Raw genomic sequence first — 19107 nt, 5'->3', positions numbered from 1 at the left:
TGTGTGTGCGCTCTGTGTAAACATATTAATTTGCTAAAAAGGATTCCTGTTTTTTAATAGAATACAACCATTGTGGACAGCATGACTAAGCATAGGCTGCTTATGGTCTTACATAAAAGAAGCAATTTACAATTTATGTATAGAGATAATTGCATTACCAACAGCATAAAGACACAAAACAATTGCAGTAGTCCCAGACTCTAAGTTGACAGCAGGGCACAAACCTTGCTTTCCAGGAAATGTCAATGACACTAGAGTTGTATATTAACCCTCCAGTAGTGACGCCAAATTTTGTGACACTGACGCTGGGTCTGTGAGACCCATTTGGATTTCTGTGGTGTTTTAGGAATTCTATGGATATTGATTAGGAATGACCTCAGAATGGAAATAGAAACCCCTTGTTAATCTCCAACTATTAATTGTTTTATTAATTCACCTAGAAAATATTATTATTACTATTATTATTATTATTTACATTTCCTGTCCAGTATTTTTTAAGCATTACTCACATAAATTTTACATTCGCCATACAAAGAGAATTATTACATTTTTCACCGTAATATTGTGGTTTTTCTATCCTTGCTGATGTACTGGCGATGCCATTTTTTCCATGCAACAGTGACTACATGCACTCAATAGAGTTACTTTAGTATGGACGCTGGGTCTCTCAGACCCGTCAGGCGAAGGAAGGGCTGTTGCAGCAATCGTTACTAGCACAACGTTATGCTTTATCTGTCAACGGACAGTAAATGACACCATACGAAGGTACTGAAAAGTTTATCGTTCCTTCTCTGAAATTTGACCAGATAGAGCAACAAGCAGAATGACTGGGTCTCGCAGACCCAGCTACAGCAGTGAAGGGTTAAAGGTATGGGTGTGGCTAAAAACACTTGTATCCCATCTGTATTTGTGTCTATGTATTTTTTAAATATACGTTTGTCTCTTATATGAGTAATTGTCTTCCTGCAGCTGCTTGTGGAGATTCTCATGAGACCAAGCCTCTTTCCTCAGAAGAAGAAACAGAAAAGTAAGTGTCCGATTCCTCACATTGGAGTTCATGCTAACATTTATTTTGTTATAGGTGGAGTAAAAGTCGCAGGCAGCAGTAAATTGCTGTTATCAATTTAAAGCTGCTTCCCACAGACATTTCATTTATTTGGAATCTTTTTCTTTTTTTCCCCAATAATCTCACACTCTCCTTTGGAATTGATTCCCATACTGTTACTTTTGTTGTGTAGTGTGCATGAAGCCTCTGTGGTCATGTGGTGACAGAGTGGTTAGAAGGAAGGAAGAATTTTACAGTTCTCAAGCTGACTCCGCCTCTTCGACTAGGAAGCGTGAGGGGTACCCACTTTCCCTGGGAACTATCCGAAAAATCGGAAGTCTCCCGCAACTTCCAGGAGAGTGGGTATGACAAGTAGGTGGCCCTCAGATCACAGTTAAAAAAAATAAAATAAAACCTCAGATTCTATAGTTATCCAACATTTATGTGATTTTTTGCTTGATGGAAATTAATAGTCCCTGCAACATTGGACAACTGTGGCGTCTTAATCTAGGTACAGAAAAATTTTGTTAAACGATGCTGGGTTCGGACCAACAAAAACAATCTAGATAATGGCCAGTATACAGTGATAGCATAGCGTCCATTACACTATACACTAGATGGGATCCGGTCTGAAGGTCGACAATGTTTAGGTCGACAGTCACTAGGTCGAAAGGGTTGAAATGTCGACAGGGTTTCTAGGTCGACATGTGCTAGGTCGACAGGTCAAAAGGTCGATATGAGTTTTTCATACTTAACGATCCATGTGGACTACGATTGGAACGGTAATCTGTGCCAAGCGAAGCACCTTGCCCGAAGCATGGCGAGCGAAGCGGTACACTAATTGGGGTTCCCGGTCACTCTACGAAGAAAACGTCACAAAAAAATACCTCATGTTGACCTGTCGACCTAGCACATTGTCGACCTAGAAACCCTGTCGACCTTCCAACCCTGTCGACCTAGTGACTGTCTATCTAATGATCCACACCCACACTAGATATTTGTACACTGCATTTTCCAAAGGTTATTTTATTTAGTAATTGCTGTGCTATTTTCTTTGTTTACTATATTGGTCATTAGTGGTGCTACCTTTATGGTGGGGGTGACTGATTTATTTTTAGCGTGGCTAAAAATCCGGTGCAAAATACATCCTACACATGGTCACTGCCATTTAATAGGAAAGCTCGTCCGATTCCAACTACTCCACCGAAATTCATTCAAAGATTCTACTGTTTTGCCACAGACTTAATTAACTGTAAGTTCTTTAATAATTCTATTTATACTACTTACTAACTACTTCTGTACATACATAGAGAAGAGCAAGTTTAACCAGCAAAATATTTAGGTAGGTGAGGGTAAACAATTAAAATGACAAAAATATATAAATGCAAAAAACATGAAGCCCCCTTTAGAGAAAATGTTTTTTGAATCTTGGCGGCACAAATCATTATTCCTCTTGCATCTTACACTCCTAACATCTTTATGTGCTGTTCTTCAGTGTCTGTGTGACCACCTGTACTGTACCTCTTGCATTTTCCGTACTTTATCTTTTCACAAGTGATTTCCTAACTGTTCCTGTTCTTTTGCAGTCAGCGATGAGTTGATCAAAGATTGCTTGAGCATCCTGTACAACACCTGCATATGTGTAAGCATCGGTTTGTTTTTCTCTGTTATTTACTATGCAAATATAATTTGTCCATATTTGTGGCCACCATAGTTATCTTTAGAAAGTTTGCATGCCACCCTTATTTATACAGGCAAAACTTTCCTTGATACCCTTTGAAAGCATTGATGCAAACTAATAGCACTATACCGTGTGTAATAAGAAATCAGATAATTAGATAAGTGGTTCCATTCCTGAGGTAGGTTCTGAAACTTGTGTAAGAGGGAGAGCATCTGCTGAATGTCTATGTATTAAAATGTATTTCTATAGCTCGAGCATATTACTCAGCACTTTGCAATTATAAACAGAAATACATAACAAAACAATACTGGGTAGTAACAGACAAAGTGAAAAAGGCCCTGCTCACAAGCTTGCAATCTATAGGAATATTAGGAACTAGTTACTAGCCTGTCAAATGACGGAACAACATAACAGTAATGTCAGCATCCGCAGCTGTGCACACCCGAACGGAGCAACACTTGAATTGTTCTATTGGGCGCCATCTTGTGGCTGCTGGTACGCAAAACACTTTAATACCCCCCAAATAGGTGAGAAGCAGTGTTAGCCTTTTATTATGTAGGATTTATTACATAAGGTTTAAAGCCAAATAGTGCATATTGGTGCATCCAGATAGTAATGGGTAAAGGTGTTTAGCGGGGCATTATGATCCAGTCACACAGCAATGTTAGTTTGGTGGGTTGAGTATAGACATAGTATAAATGTAAGTTTTGCATAAGCTGCGTGTAGAGGGTTGGTAATTGGGTAGAAAAGCCTAGTGCAGAGGTTCCCAAATGCGGTACTCAAGGCACCCTGACGGTCCAGGTTTTAAGTATATCCATGCTTGGCCACAGGTGACTTAATTAGTACCTCTGACAATTTGATGTAACCATCTGGGTGCTCAGCCACTGATATCTTTAAAACCTGGACAGTTGGGGTGCCTTGAGTCCTAGTGACATTAAGAAAGTGATGTTATTGAAAACAAGGACTGTAGAGTGTCTAATAGGTTGGAGTATTAGCAAGCCTCTGAAGATGCTTGAAGGGACATGAGTTGAGTCTTGGGAAATTAATATGACAGTTGTTTTTTTGTAAATCCGTGTAGGCTATGAGTAATCACATCCTTCAGTATTAATGGAGAGGTAGCTGGAAGGGAGATTACAGCTTTTAAGACTGCAATAAGCGCAGGAGAAAACTACTCTCAATGGTCTCAATGGTGATCAACTAATTTGTTATAAGATCAGGTCAAGTGGACAATTAGTGGTGTTGGAGGAAAGTAACCAGATAGCATCTAATTGCCACGATGGTCCTTGAGGAAAGTTTTAAATAAACAAACAGATACTTATATAAAATTGTGGACATCCTGGTAGAGAGCCCTTTCAGACTGGTGGCTTTGCCCACTGTCACCGCACACAGGTGCAGCACCGGCACTCGGATTTGAGGTCATTTGGGGAAAAACTAGGGGATTTTGTATTGGAAATAGATCTAGGTGTTCACATAGATAACAAACTTAGCAGCAGTACCCAAAGTAGGAATGCAGCAAAATAAGGCAAACAAGGTATTAGCATGCATAAAACTGAGAATTGATGCAGGGGATGAGATTGTTATATTCTTATTATATAAATCACTAGTGAGGCCACAACTTGAATACTGTGCACAATTATAGGCACCATACTATAAAAAGGATATCCTGGAACTAGAAAAGGTTCAGAGACGGGCAACCAAATTGATTAAGGGGATGGAGACGCTAGAAAATAAGGAAAGGCTTGTTAGACTGGGCATGTTTACACTGGAAAAAAAAGGGAGATTAAGAGGGGACATGATTAACATTTACAAATATATTAGGGGACAATACACAGAGCTAGCGGGTGACTTGTTTTTGGTAAAATCAACACAAATGACACTCTGACACCCGCTTAGGTTAGAGGAGAGGAGATTTCGCACCCTGAGACGGAAAGGTTTCTTCACAGTAAGGACAATACGTATTTGGAATTCCATGCCTGAGAATTTAGTACAGGTTGAGTATCCCATATCCAAATATTCCGAAATACGGAATATTCCGAAATACGGAATGTTTGGAGTAGAACAGAGATAGTGAAACCTTTGTTTTCTGATGGCTCAGTGTACACAAAGTTTGTTTAATACACAAAGTTATTAAAAAATATTGTATTAAATGACCTTTAGGCTGTGTGTATAAGGTGAATATGAAACATAAATGAACTGTGTGAATGTACACACACTTTGTTTAATGCACAAAGTTATTAGAAATATTGGCTAAAATTACCTTTAGGCTGTGTGTATAAGGTGTATATGAAACATAAAATGCATTCTGTGCTTAGACTTGGGTCCCATCACCATGATATCTCATTATGGTATGCAATTATTCCAAAATATGGAAAAATCCCATATCCAAAATACCTCTGGTCCCAAGCACTTTGGATAAGGGATACTCAACCTGTAATGGCGGACTCGATCGTTACTTTTAAGAATGGGCTAGATAAATTACTAATATACAGGAGTTAATTCCTAATATACAGGGTTATGGGGGTAAATCATGCACTAAAGTAAAAATAAAAATAAATAAAAGACGTATGGACATAACAGCTAAACATTCACCACAGTTAATATTAGTTTTAAAATATTAGTGTAGGAGATCACAAACGGGTTCAACTCGATGGACAAATTTGTCTTTTTTTCAACCTCAGAAATTACTATATCCAATCGCTGGCTGTTCATCGCTGTGAACGGGTCCCAGGTCGCATCGTCCTGGCTTACTCGTTCACATTGCACTTGACAGTGCATGTCTGAGCACAAACCAAGCATGAAGTCAAAGGAATTGTCTATAGACCTCGAGGCACAAATCTGAAGCAGGGTACGGAATAATATCTGCTGCTTTGAAGGCTCCAATGAGCACAGTAGCCTCCATCATCCGTAAATGGAAGAAGTTCGGAACCACAAGGACTCTTCCTAGAGCTGGCCGTCCGTCCAAACTGAGCGATCGGGGGTAGAAGGGCCCTAGTCAGGGAGGTGACCAAAACCCGATGGTCTCTGTCAGAGCTACAACATTCCTCTGTGGAGAGAGGAGAACCTTCCAGAAAGACAACCATCTGCAGCAATCCACCAATCAGGCCTGTATGGTAGAGTGGCCAGACAGAAGCCACTCCTTAGTAAAAAGCACATGGCAGCCCACCTGGAGTTTGCGAGAATACACCTCAGACCATGAGAAACAAAATACTCTGGTCTGATGAGACAAAGATTGAACTCTTTGGCGTGAATGCCAGGCGTCCTGTTTGGAGGAAACCAGGCACTGCTCATCACCAGGCCAATACCATCCATACAGTGAAGCATGGTGGTGGCAGCATCATGCTGTGGGGATGTTTTTCAGCGGCAGGAACTGGGAGACTAGTCAGGATAGACGGAAAGATGAATACAACAATGTACAGAGACGTCCTGGATGAAAACCTGCTCCAGAGCGCTCTTGACCTCAGACTGGTGCACCGGTTCATCTTTTAGCAGGACAACGACCCTAAGCACATAGCCAAAATATGAAAGAAGTGGCTTCAGGACTACTCTGTGAATGTCCTTGAGTGGCCCAGCCAGAGCCCAGACTTGAATCCGATTGAACATCTCTGGAGAGATCTGAAAATGGCTGGGCACCGACGCTTCCCATCCAACCTGATGGAGCTTGGGAGGTGCTGCAAAGAGAAATAGGCGAAACTGCCCAAAGATAGGTGTGCCAAGCTGGTGGCATCATATTCAAAAAGACTTGAGGCTGTAATTGCTGCCAAAGGTGCATCAATAAAGTATTGAGCAAAGGCTGTGAATATTTATGTACATGTGATTTCTTAGGTTTTTATTCTCCTCCTGCAGGATCCACAGGGTATCCACAGGATACATTGGTATATGGTTGAGCGACAGCGGATCTTGCACCAATCGGTCAAAGCTTTCTGGCCTCCCAGCATGCAGTGGGCTCTCTCCCTATATAACCACGCCTCCTGGATCATGCAAATCAGTTTTTTGTTTGGTGCGGTAGGAGCTGGACCATGGTTTGAGGGCTGCTGGTTTTTAGCAGCCATAAGCTTTTTTTATTTTATTCTTATAGTCTTACTATTTTTTTCTGAGTGATCTTTCTAAACTGCGCCTTATATGTACCTTAGAAAGAGTGGCTCCAACAACTCCCCACCGGGTCACAACAACGCTTACCCTCGAGTACAGTGCTGTTTCGGCTGCGCCTGTGTCGGATAAAACTAGCAGGTCCAGCAGACGTTACCAGGCTGTGGCCAGAGCACGGGAGGAAGGTAAGGCATCGGTTCCGCTTAGAGTGGGAAGACTGACACAGCCACACTGTTTGGGTGGAGACTACCAAACAGTTGCTGATGTGGCTGCACCGAGAGTGCACCAGCCCTAGGCCTTAGGGATCATAGGCTCCAGGATTAGCATGAGGCTGCGGTAAGCAGTTGGGAGTCAGACGCTCCCCTTGTCACCCCTCCCCCCGGTTCATGACCAGTTTCCTCTGAGTCTCCCGCCATAAACTGAATTCCCGCTTCCGACCAAGACGCTGTGTACTAAGGGACCCAGTCGCAGCATAGGCGGCTGTGTGACTGGTGCGGCACTGTTCACTTAGGCGTCTGTGTTCACTATAGGTACACGGAGCGGCGGCGTACACGTATAGCGTCTGGATCCACTCAGCGTTCGCAAACGTTTTGATTGATCCTGAGTACGGGCTATACAGCACTAAGTCTCTATCTACCTTTAAGTAAGAATAGTTGGATAAGTGCATAATGCATAGGAGTTTGATGATAATACTGTGGTTTCTTTCGCTATGCGTCTGAATAATGGTTAAAACTTTTTTATAAAGTAATGCAGTAATATGTTTCTCCTACATACTTGAACTGTATCTGTAGTTGAATATATGCTCATATTGCTTATTATGCTAATGTATAACCTGTGACTGACTGCTAGTCTGATTGCTGACTTTGCTATAAATTCTGTCAGTTTTCTCTGCTTTCTCTGGTGCTAAGCAGGGTAGGGTCGGATTGTATGTTACTTTAACACATTTTAAAGTTATTACAGTCACAAATTATGTATTACACTGTGAAAGTATCTGATTATTTATCATGTCTAAGAGCGGCAAAGGTGAGGAAAATACACTCGCAGCAGCACCGACACTCATATCATGTTTGTCATGTAAAGCTGTGTTAACCTCTCATGATCTGGGTCAGGATGGGTTGTGTGCCCACTGTTTTAGCTTTCACCAAGGTCTCTTGAAAAATTAAAGGCAGACGCAGGTGCAAGTTGATCCCCCATGGGCTATGTTTGCACAGACATTATCCAGTATAGCTGAGCGGATAATTCCAACTTCTGTACCAGCGATAGGTTACACTATTAACCCTTATGTGCAGCATTCCACTTGTGGTTTATCATTTCCAGCAGAGGAAGCAGTAGCCTCTCAACAGAAACAGACTGAAAAGCCAGTGGTAAGTAAATCATTTAGACACAAAACAACATCTTCACAGTCTACACATGTTTCTGATGATTCATCAGAGGACGAAAACTCATTACACTCTGGTTCTGCATATGAGGATGAGGAAGAAGGTCTCAGCTCAGTGGGCATATCTGAGTTGATTACTGCAATAAAATCCATTTTATCCTTAGAGGAATCGGCAGAGCCTGTGTTAAGATCCAAGGCACCTGTATTTAAACGTCCCAAAACAATTAAGACTGAGTTTCCTGGATCAGAACAGCTGACGGATATTATGGAAGAGGCTTGGGCTACGCCCAGTTAGAAATTTAGAATTCCTAGGAAATGGAATTCCAATTATCTTTTTCCAACTGGAGACTGTTTAAAGATGGAGGCAGCCCCTAAAGTAGATACGCATGAGATTCGCTTAGTGCGAAAATCTACATGACTTCTGCCTTCAACATCATTAAATGATGTCACGGATGGGAGAGTCGATGGTTTGCTAAAAAAAAAACCATTTCTTCCCTGTCTGGGGCAATCATTAGACAAGCCATGGTCTCCGCCTGGATGGCTAAAGCAGTGGCTGCCTGGGCAGACGCATTGGAAGGAACATTTTAAATGAGCTCTAGAGAGCAGAAATCCCATGTGGCACATATCAAACAGGCTCAATATTCTTGGAAGAAGCAGCCTTAGACAAGGGTACTATTGCCTTTCAAACATCAGCCGCAACAGTAGCCGCTCGCATAGCAGTTTTGTCTGCGCACCTGGAAAGCTGATTCAGAATCCCAGAAAGTTTTAGAGTCGTTACCTTTTACTGGAGATATTCTCTTTGGTAAAGAGTTAACCAATATTTTGGAGTCAGAAGCAGACTCCAAGAAAGTTGTTTCCTTCTACTTACAAAGTTAAGCCTAAAATTCCAACTTCCCTTTCAGTCTCACGGAAAGGCAAAAGGAAAGGGTGATAGCAAACAGTCCCAGTATATCAGGTCTGGTAAGACTAAAAAGCATTGGGCAACCAGAGGACCGGCTTCTAGAACAGAAGATAAGCCATCAGCCTGATGGTGCGGGCCTCCACCAGTTATGCATTTGCTTTCAGGACTGATTGGCTGAAGGGACCTTTCTGTGACAGCAGTCACGTGGGGTCCCGGCATTCGTGGAAAGGGGTCCCATGTGTAAACATGGGACCCCTTTCAGTCCGTTTGGTCCGGGTGTTCGTTTTGTTGTTTTGCCAAGTACGAAGATTATTTTAAAAGATCCGGACACTGGATTGAGGGGAGTATAATTTTATTCACAGGTACACCGTGGATTCTACTTGGACAAGTGGACCGAACGTCGTGTCAACATAGGTATGTGTGTGTGTCGACATGTATGTAATAAAGTTGTACTTTCAAGGTGTGCGTGTCCTGTTTTTATTTGGGTATTTTTTTTCCAGTAGAACTACAGGTACCAGCGGGCCCGTTTTTCTCCCGCATGCTGGTACTTGTGGTTCTCCAAGTACCAGCTTGCGGGGAGGCTTGCTGGGACGTGTAGTACTACTGGAAAAAAAATACCCAAATAAAAACAGGACACGCACACCTTGAAAGTACAACTTTATTACATACATGTCGACACACACACATATGTTGACACGACGTTCGGTCCCCCCCCGGATTTTTAGAACCAGGACCGGCTCGAAGAGCCCGAGGCTGGTTATGCTTTGGAGGGGGGACCCCACGCAATTTTTTTCCCAGTTTTTTCCGTTTTTAAAAAATCAGATCAAAATCCATCAAATCGGCAGTTTTTCGACAGCGGGACTGTCGAATCCATTTTTTATTGAATATGTTGAATTCCGGCACCCACTTGCCGGAATTCGACGGTCGAGTTGTGTCGAATTAAAAAACGTCCGAAAAATTGCATTCGCCGGTAATTGCATATACCCCTAAATGTGAAAAAAGTCAAGAGCTGGGAATACTTTCTGGATGCACTGTATATATTTAAACTATTTGTGTGTAGTCATTTTCTGAATTTAATTATATATTTCTCTGACGTCCTAGTGGATGCTGGGAACTCCGTAAGGACCATGGAGAATAGACGGGCTCCGCATGAGACTGTGCACTCCAAAAGAAAGATTAGGTACTATCTGGTGTGCACTGGCTCCTCCCTCTATGCCCCTCCTCTAGACCTCAGTTAGAATCTGTGCCCGGCCAGAGCTGGGTGCTCCTAGTGGGCTTTCCTGAGCTTGCTAGAAAGAAAGTATTTGTTAGGTTTTTTATTTTCAGTGAGATCTGCTGGCAACAGACTCACTGCTACGTGGGACTGAGGGGAGAGAAGCAAACCTACCTGCTTGCAACTAGCTTGTGCTTCTTAGGCTACTGGACACCATTAGCTCCAGAGGGTTCGAACACAGGGCCTGACCTCGATCGTCCGTTCCCGGAGACGTGCCGCCGTCCCCCTTGCAGAGCCAGAAGATAGAAGAGAAGCGATGAAATCGGCGGCAGAAGACTCCTGTCTTCATTAAGGTAGCGCACAGCACCGCAGCTGTGCGCCATTGCTCCCACTGCACACCACACACTCCGGTCACTGTAGGGTGCAGGGCGCTGGGGGGGGGGGGGGGGGGGGGGGGGGGCGCGCGCCCTGGGCAGCAATAAAAATACCTTTGGCATAAAAATACACATAATACAGTCTGTGACTGTATATGTGTAAAACCCCCGCCATTTTTGGTCAGAAACAGGACAGAAGCCCGCCGCTGAGGGGGCGGGGCCTTCTTCCTCAGCACACCAGCGCCATTTTCTCTTCACAGCTCCGCTGGAAAGAAGCTCCCCAGGCTCTCCCCTGCAGTATCCTGGTACACAAAGGGTGAAAAGAGAGGGGGGGGGGCACATAAATTTAGGCGCAAAAATTGTATATACAGCAGCTACTGGGTAAACAATGAGTTGTAGTGTAATCCCTGGGTTATATAGCGCTGGGGTGTGTGCTGGCATACTCTCTCTCTGTCTCTCCAAAGGGCCTTGTGGGGGAACTGTCTTCAAATAGAGCATCCCCCTGTGTGTGTGGTGTGTCGGTACGCGTGTGTCGACATGTCTGAGGTAAAAGGCTCCTCTAAGGAGGTGATAGAGCGGATATGTGTGTGAGAGGGTGTCTCCGTCGACAACGCCGACACCTGTTTGGATATGTGTAAGTGCTAAGGTGAATTTATTGCACAAATGGTTAGGGAACAGACAGGAAATCTACCCATGTCTGTCCCTATGTCACAGAGACCTTCAGAGTCTCACAATGCTCACTATCCAAAATAACAAACACTGGTATCGACACGGAGTTTAACTCCACTGTCGACTACAATAATGCAAAGTTACAGCCAAGATGGCTAGAAGGTATTCAATATATGATATTGTAATAAAAGATGATTTGCATATCACTGATGATTCATCTGTCCCTGACACGAGAGTACACATGTTTAAGGGGAAGAATGCTGAGGTAAATTTCCCTCCTCTCATGAGGAAAAAGAGCGTGAATCTCCAGACAAGAGACTGCAGCTTCCCACAAGAGAATTCTCAGGCTGTATCCTTTCCCCACTAGGGCCAGGATGTGTTGAGAATCTTCCCCTAGGGTGTCCTGTTTGCACAGACGGTAGCACTTGCTATTCTCAGGGATCCTGCAGATAGCGTGCACATTCTAGTATACTACCCAGACCGGCGATTGTGTCGGCATGGGTTTATAGCGCTGTGGCAGCGTGGACAGGTACCTTATCAGCAGAGATTGAGACCCTAGTAAATATATTAAAGATGCTGTCTTAAGTGATAGATATATAGTTATAAAGCATGCCCAAAGAGACATGAATATACTGGGTCCTAGAGTCAAAGCCATGTCGATCTCTGCTTGACGTGTCCTGTAGAATATGCATTGGACAGATGATGCCGACTTAAGAGGCATATGGAAGGCTGAGGATTGTGTGGAGAAGGGTTCTCGGGCCTGTCTCCACAGCTATAGCTGGTAATTCTGCTAGTTTGCCTTATATTCCTGCACAGCCTAAGAAAGCACGACATTATTAAATGCAGCCTTTCGAATAAAGAAACAAGAAAGTCTGAGGTGCGTCCTTTCTTGTCAGAGCCGGGATCAACACAGCTAGTTCCCAGGAACAGAAGTCCTCCCCGGCCCCTACAAAAATCCACCTATGCCGCTGGGGCTCCACAGGTGGAGCTAGGCCCGGTGGGGACACGCCTTCGTAAGTTCAGCCACAAGTGGGTTCACTCCCTGTTAGGTCCCTGGGCAATAGATATTGTGTCTCAGGGATACAAACTGGACTGTGAGAAGATGCCGCCTCACCGACGGCACTGCGGGCTTCCCCCCAAGAGTTAACTGCAATTCACAAATTGTATCTTTAACAGGTGGTGGTCAAGGGTCCCCTCCTTCAACAAGAGGGTGTTATTATTCGACCATGTTGTAATCCCGAAACCAGACGGTTCGGTCATACCCATATTGAATTAAAAATCCCTGAACATATATACCTGAGAAGGTTCAAGTTCAAGATGGAATCGCTATGAGCGGTCAGGGCAAGCCTAAAAAGAGGGAGACTTTATCGTGAATCGGGTCATAAGGGATGCATACCTTCATGTCCCCATTTATCCACCTCATTAGGCGTACCTCAGAATTGCGGTACGGGATTGTCATAACCAAGGTAATGGCGGATATGATTGTGCTCCTGCGGAAGCAAGGTGTCACTATTATCACGTACTTGGACGATCTCCTCATACAAGCGAGATCAAGAGAGCAGTTGCTGAACAGCGTATCACTTTCTCTGGAAGTGTAACGGCAACACGGCTGGATTCTATATATTCCAAAGTCGCAGTTGGTTCCTACAGCTCATCTGCCTCTCCTAGGCACGATCCTAGACACAGACCAGAAAAGGGTTTATCTCCCGATAGAGAGAGCTCAGGAGCTCATGACACTGGTCAGGAATCTATTAAAACCAAAACAGGTGTCAGTGCATCACTGCACTCGAGTCCTGGGAAGGATGGTGGCATCATACGAGGCCATCCCCTAAGGCAGGTTCCATGCGAGGACCTTCCAATGGGACTTACTGGACAAGTGGTTCCGGATAACCTCTTCAGATGCATCGGTTAATCACCCTATCCCCCAGGGCCAGGGTGTCTCTCCTGTGGTGGCTGCAGAGTGCTCACCTTCTCGAGGGCCGCAGATTCGGCATTCAAGACTAGATCCTGGTGACCACGGATGCAAGCCTCCGAGGGTGGGGGGCAGTTACACAGGGAAGAAATTTCCAAGGTCTCTGATCAAGTCAACAGACTTGCCTTCACATCAATATCCTGGAACTAAGGGCCATATACAACGCCCTAAGTCAAGCGGAGATCCTGCTTCGCGACCAACCGGTTCTGATCCAGTCAGACCGCAGGGGTTCGTGTAAACCGCCAAGGCGGCACAAAGAGCAGGGTGGCGAGGGTAGAAGCCACCCGAATTCTTCGCTGGGCGGAGAATCAAGTAAGCGCACTGTCAGCAGTGTTCATTCCGGGAGTGGACAACTGGGAAGCAGACTTCCTCAGCAGGCACGACCTCCACCCGGGAAAGTGGGGACTACATCAGGAAGTCTTCACGCAGTTTGCAAATTGATGGGAACTGCCTCAGGTGGACTGGATGGCGTCCCACCTCAATAAAAAGCTAAAAAAGGTTTTAAGCCGGGTCAAGGGACCCTCAGGTGATGGCTGTGGTCGCACTAGTAACACCGTGGGTGTTCCAGTCGGTCTATGTATTCCCTCCTCTTTCTCTCATACCCAAGGGCTGAGAATTGTAATAAAAGGAGGAGTGAGAACAATATTCTTTGCTCCGAATGGGCCAAGAAGGACTCGGTACCCGGAGCTGCAAGAAATGCTCTCAGTGGACTCAGGGCTTCTGCCTCTCAGACAGGACATGTTGCAACAGGGGCCCTGTCTGTTCCAAGACTTACCGCGGCTGCATTTGACGGCATGGCGGTTGAACGCCGGATCATAGCGGAAAAGGGCATTCCGGATGCAGTTATTCCTACGCTGATAAAGGCTAGGAAAGACGTGACAGCAAGACTTTTTCACTGTATATAGCGAAAATAGGTTGCTTGGTGTGAGGCCGGGAAGGCCCTACAGAGGAATTCCAGCGGGGTCGATTCCTGCACTTCCTACAGTCAGGAGTGACTATGGGCCTAAAATTAGGATCCATAAAGGTCAAGATTTCGGCCCTATCCATTTTCTCTCAAAAAGAACTGGCTTCACTGCCTGAAGTTCAGACGTTGTTCCGGGGGTGCTGCATATTCAGCCTCCTTTTGTGCCACCGGTGGCACCTTGGGATCTTAACGTTGTGTTGGATTTCCTGAAATCCCACTGGTTTGAGCCACTTAAGACCGTAGAGCTAAAATATCTCACGTGGAAAGTGGTCATGCTATTGGCCTTAGCTTCGGCTAGGCGTGTGTCAGAATTGACGGTTTTGTCATGTAAAAGCCCTTATCTGATCTTCCATATGGACAGGGCAGAATTGAGGACTCGTCCCCAATTTCTCCCTAGGGTGGTATCATCATTTCCTTTGAACCAGCCTATTGTGGTGCCTGCGGCTACTAGGGACTTGGAGGATTCCAAGTTGCTGGACGTAGTCCGGGCTTTGAAAATTTATGTTTCCAGAACAGCGGGAGTCAGAAAGTCTGACTCGCTGTTTATTCTGTATGCAGCCAACAAGGTTGGCGCTCCTGCTTCGAAGCAGACTATTGCTCGCTGGATCTATAGCACGATTCAGCGGGTTCACTCTGCGGCTGGATTGCCGCATCCAAAATCGGTGAAAGCCCATTCCACAAGGAAGGTGGGCTCTTCTTGGGCGGCTGCCCGAGGGGTCTCGGCTTTACAGCTTTGCCGAGCTGCTACTTGGTCGGGGTCAAACAAGTTTGCTAAGTTCTACATGTTTGATACCCTGGCTGAGGAGGACCTTGAGTTTGCTCATGCGGTGCTGCAGAGTCATCCGCACTCTCCCGCCCGTTTGGGAGCTTTGGTATAATCCCCATGGTCCTTACGGAGTTCCCAGCATCCACTAGGACGTCAGAGAAAATAAGAATTTACTCACCGGTAATTCTATTTCTCGTAGTCCGTAGTGGATGCTGGGCGCCCGTCCCAAGTGCGGACTCTCTGCAATACATGTATGAAGTTATTGCTTAACTAAAGGGTTATTGTTATGAGCCATCCGTTAAATGAGGCTCAGTTGTTGTTCATACTGTTAACTGGGTATGATTATCACAAGTTGTACAGTGTGATTGGTGTGGCTGGTATGAGTCTTACCCTGGATTCCAAATCCTTTCCTTGTTGTGTCAGCTCTTCCGGGCACAGTTTCCCTAACTGAGGTCTGGAGGAGGGGCATAGAGGGAGGAGCCAGTGCACACCAGATAGTACCTAATCTTTCTTTTGGAGTGCCCAGTCTCCTGCGGAGCCCGTCTATTCCCCATGGTTTACGGAGTTCCCAGCATCCACTACGGACTACGAGAAATAGAATTACCGGTGAGTAAATTCTTATTTCTCTGACGTCCTAGTGGATGCTGGGAACTCCGTAAGGACCATGGGGAATAGCGGCTCCGCAGGAGACAGGGCACATCTAAAGAAAGCTTTAGGATCACCTGGTGTGCACTGGCTCCTCCCCCTATGACCCTCCTCCAAGCCTCAGTTAGATTTTCTGTGCCCGACGAGAAGGGTGCACACTAGGGGCTCTCCTGAGCTCTTTGTGAAAGTTTTAGTTTAGGTTTATTATTTTCAGTGAGACCTGCTGGCAACAGGCTCACTGCATCGAGGGACTAAGGGGAGAAGAAGCGAACTCACCTGCGTGCAGAGTGGATTGGGCTTCTTAGGCTACTGGACATTAGCTCCAGAGGGACGATCACAGGTTCAGCCTGGATGGGTCACCGGAGCCGCGCCGCCGGCCCCCTTACAGAGCCAGAAGAGCGAAGAGGTCCGGAAAAATCGGCGGCAGAAGACTTTCCTGTCTTCAGATAAAGGTAGGCGCACAGCACCGCAGCTGTGCGCCATTGCTCTCAGCACACTTCACACTCCGGTCACTGAGGGTGCAGGGCGCTGGGGGGGCAGCGCCCTGAGACGCAATAAATCGATAGAAAACCTTTTATGGCTAAAATAAATGCATCACATATAACTCCTGGGCTATATGGATGCATTTAACCCCTGCCAAAACATACAAGAAAACGGATGATAGGCTCCGCCCCTTTCTCGGCGTCCTTATCTCCTCAGCACACTGGCGCCATTTTCCCTCACAGCTCAGTTGGAGGGAAGCTCCCTGGCTCTCCCCTGCAGTCACTACACTACAGAAAGGGGTTAAAAAAGAGAGGGGGGCACAAATTAGGCGCAGTATAAACAATACAGCAGCTATAAAGGGAAAAACACTTATATAAGGTTATCCCTGTATATATATATATATAGCGCTCTGGTGTGTGCTGGCAAACTCTCCCTCTGTCTCCCCAAAGGGCTAGTGGGGTCCTGTCCTCTATCAGAGCATTCCCTGTGTGTGTGCTGTGTGTCGGTACGTTTGTGTCGACATGTATGAGGAGAAAAATGATGAGGAGACGGAGTAGAGTGTCTGTAATAGTGTTGTCACCCCCTGGGGGGTCGACACCTGAGTGGATGTACTGTTGAAATTGCGTGACAGTGTCAGCTTTGTATAAAAGACAGTGGTTGACATGAGACAGCCGGCTACTCAGCTTGTGCATGTCCAGACGTCTCATACAGGGGCTCTAAAGCGCCCGTTACCTCAGATACAGACGCCGACACGGATACTGACTCCTGTGTCGACGGTGAAGAGACAACCGTGATTTCCAATAGGGCCACACATTGCATGATTGAGGCAATGGAAAAAGTTTACACTCTTCTGATAATATAAATACCACCAAAAAAAGGGGTATTATTATGTTTGGTGAGGAAAAACTTCCTGTAGTTTTCCTGAATCTGAGAAATAAAATGAGGTGTGTGATGATGCGTGGGTTTCCCCCCGATAACAATTGATAATTTCTAAAAAGTTATTGGCAGTATACCTTTTCCCGCCAGAGGTTAGGGTGCGTTGGGAAACACCCCCTATGGGGGATAAGGCGCTCACACGCTTGTAAGAACAAGGGCTCTACCCTCTCTGGAGATGGCCGCCCTTAGGGATCCTGCTGATAGAAAGCAGGAGGGTATCCTAAAATGTATTTACACACATACTGGTGTTATACTGCGACCAGCAATCGCCTCAGCCTGGATGTGCAGTGCTGGGTTGGCGTGGTCGGATTCCCTGACTGGAAATTTGATATCCTAGATAAGGACAGTATATTATTGCCTATAGAGCAATTAAAAGATGCATTTCTATATATGCATGATGCACAGCGGAATATTTGCCGACTGGCATCAAGTATAAGTGCGTTGTCCAATTATACCAGTAAAGTGGTCAGGTGATGCGGATTCCAAACGGCATTTGGAAGTATTGCCTTAACAAAAAAGGGGATGTACCCCAGGTCGCCTCTCAAAATAAGACGCCGTATTATCAGGCGCAGTCCTGGTTGGCAAGCGGACAAAAGGGTTCCTCTTTTCTGCTCGTGACAGAGGGAGAGGAAAATGGCTGCAGAGATCAGCCAGTTCCAAGGAACAGAAACTCTTTTCCGCCTCTGCCAAGCCCTCAGTATGACGCTAGGGCTTTACAAGTTCAGGCACGGTGGGGTCCCGTTCTCAATGAATTTCAGTGCGCAGTGGGCTCACTCGCAAGTAGACCCCTGGATCCTTCAGGTAATATTTCAGGGGTACAAATTGGAATTCGAGACGTATCCCCCTCGCCGTTTCCAAAGGTCTGTTTTACCGACGTCTCCCGCTGACAGGGAGGCAGTTTTGGAAACCATTCACAAGCTGTATTCCCAGCAGGTGATAATCAAGATACCCCTCCTGCAACAGGGAACGGGGTATTATTCCACACTATTGTGGTACCGAAGCCAGACGGCTCGGTGAGACCGATTTTAAAATCTAAAATCTAAAATCTTTGAACACTTGCATACAGAGGTTCAAATTCAAAATTGAGTCACTCAGAGCAGTGATCGCAAACCTGGAAGAAGGGGACTACATGATGTCTCGGGACATCAAGGATGCTTACCTTCATGTCAAAATTTACCCTTCTCACCAAGGGTATTTCAGGTTATGGTACAGAACTGTCACTATCAGTTCGGACGCTGCCGTAGGGATGGTCCACGGCACCCCGGGTCTTTACCAAGGTAATGGCCGAAATGATATCCCTTCGAAGGAAGGAAATTTTAGTTATCCCTTACTTGGACGATTCCCTGATAAGGGTAAGATCCAGGGAACACTTGGAAGTCGGTGTAGCACTATCTCAGGTAGTGTTGCGGCAGCACGATTGGATTCTCAATATTCCAAAATCGCAGCTGGTTCCGACGACTTGTCTTCTGTTCCTAGGGATGATCCTGGACACAGTCCAGAAAGAAGGTGTTTTCTCCCGGAGGAGAAAGCCAGGGAGTTATCCGAGCTAGTCAGGAACCTCCTAAAACCGAACCAAGTCTCAGTGCATCAATGCACAAGGGTTCTGGGTAAAAATGGTGGCTTCCTACGAAGCAATCCCATTCGGCAGATTCCACGCAAGACTTTCCAGTGGAACCTACTGGACAAATGGTCCGGGTCGCATCTTCAGATGCTTCAGCGGATAACCCTGTCACCGGGGACAAGGGTATCCCTCCTGTGGGGGTTGCAGAGTGCTCATCTTCTAGAGGGCCGCAGATTCGGCATTCGGGACTGGGTCCTGGTGGCCACGGATGCCAGCCTGCGAGGCTGGGGAGCAGTCACACAGGGAAGGAATTTCCAGGGCTTATGGTCAAGCCTGGAGACATCTCTTCATATAAACATTCTGGAACTAAGGGCCATTTACAATGCCCTAAGTCAAGCGAAACCCCTGCTTCAGGGTCAGGCGGTATTGATCC

At 45.7% G+C, this 19107-nt stretch overlaps 1 protein-coding gene across 1 annotated transcript in view; it reads left to right on the top strand.

Moving 5' to 3' along the window:
• Positions 1-19107, top strand: part of TRPC4AP (transient receptor potential cation channel subfamily C member 4 associated protein) — a 175149-nt gene that overhangs the window by 54074 nt on the left and 101968 nt on the right. Inside the window, exons 4-5 of the mRNA XM_063960144.1 lie at positions 970-1027; positions 2632-2687. Of these exons, the coding sequence (XP_063816214.1) occupies positions 970-1027; positions 2632-2687 (114 nt within the window). The remainder of the gene's footprint in view (positions 1-969; positions 1028-2631; positions 2688-19107) is intronic.

The sequence above is a fragment of the Pseudophryne corroboree genome, chromosome 3 (genome assembly GCF_028390025.1).
Source record: "Pseudophryne corroboree isolate aPseCor3 chromosome 3, aPseCor3.hap2, whole genome shotgun sequence".
Taxonomy (NCBI): Eukaryota; Metazoa; Chordata; class Amphibia; order Anura; family Myobatrachidae; genus Pseudophryne; species Pseudophryne corroboree.
The sequence above is the reverse complement of the archived record's forward strand: the minus strand, read 5'-3'. Positions and strand labels throughout refer to the sequence as shown.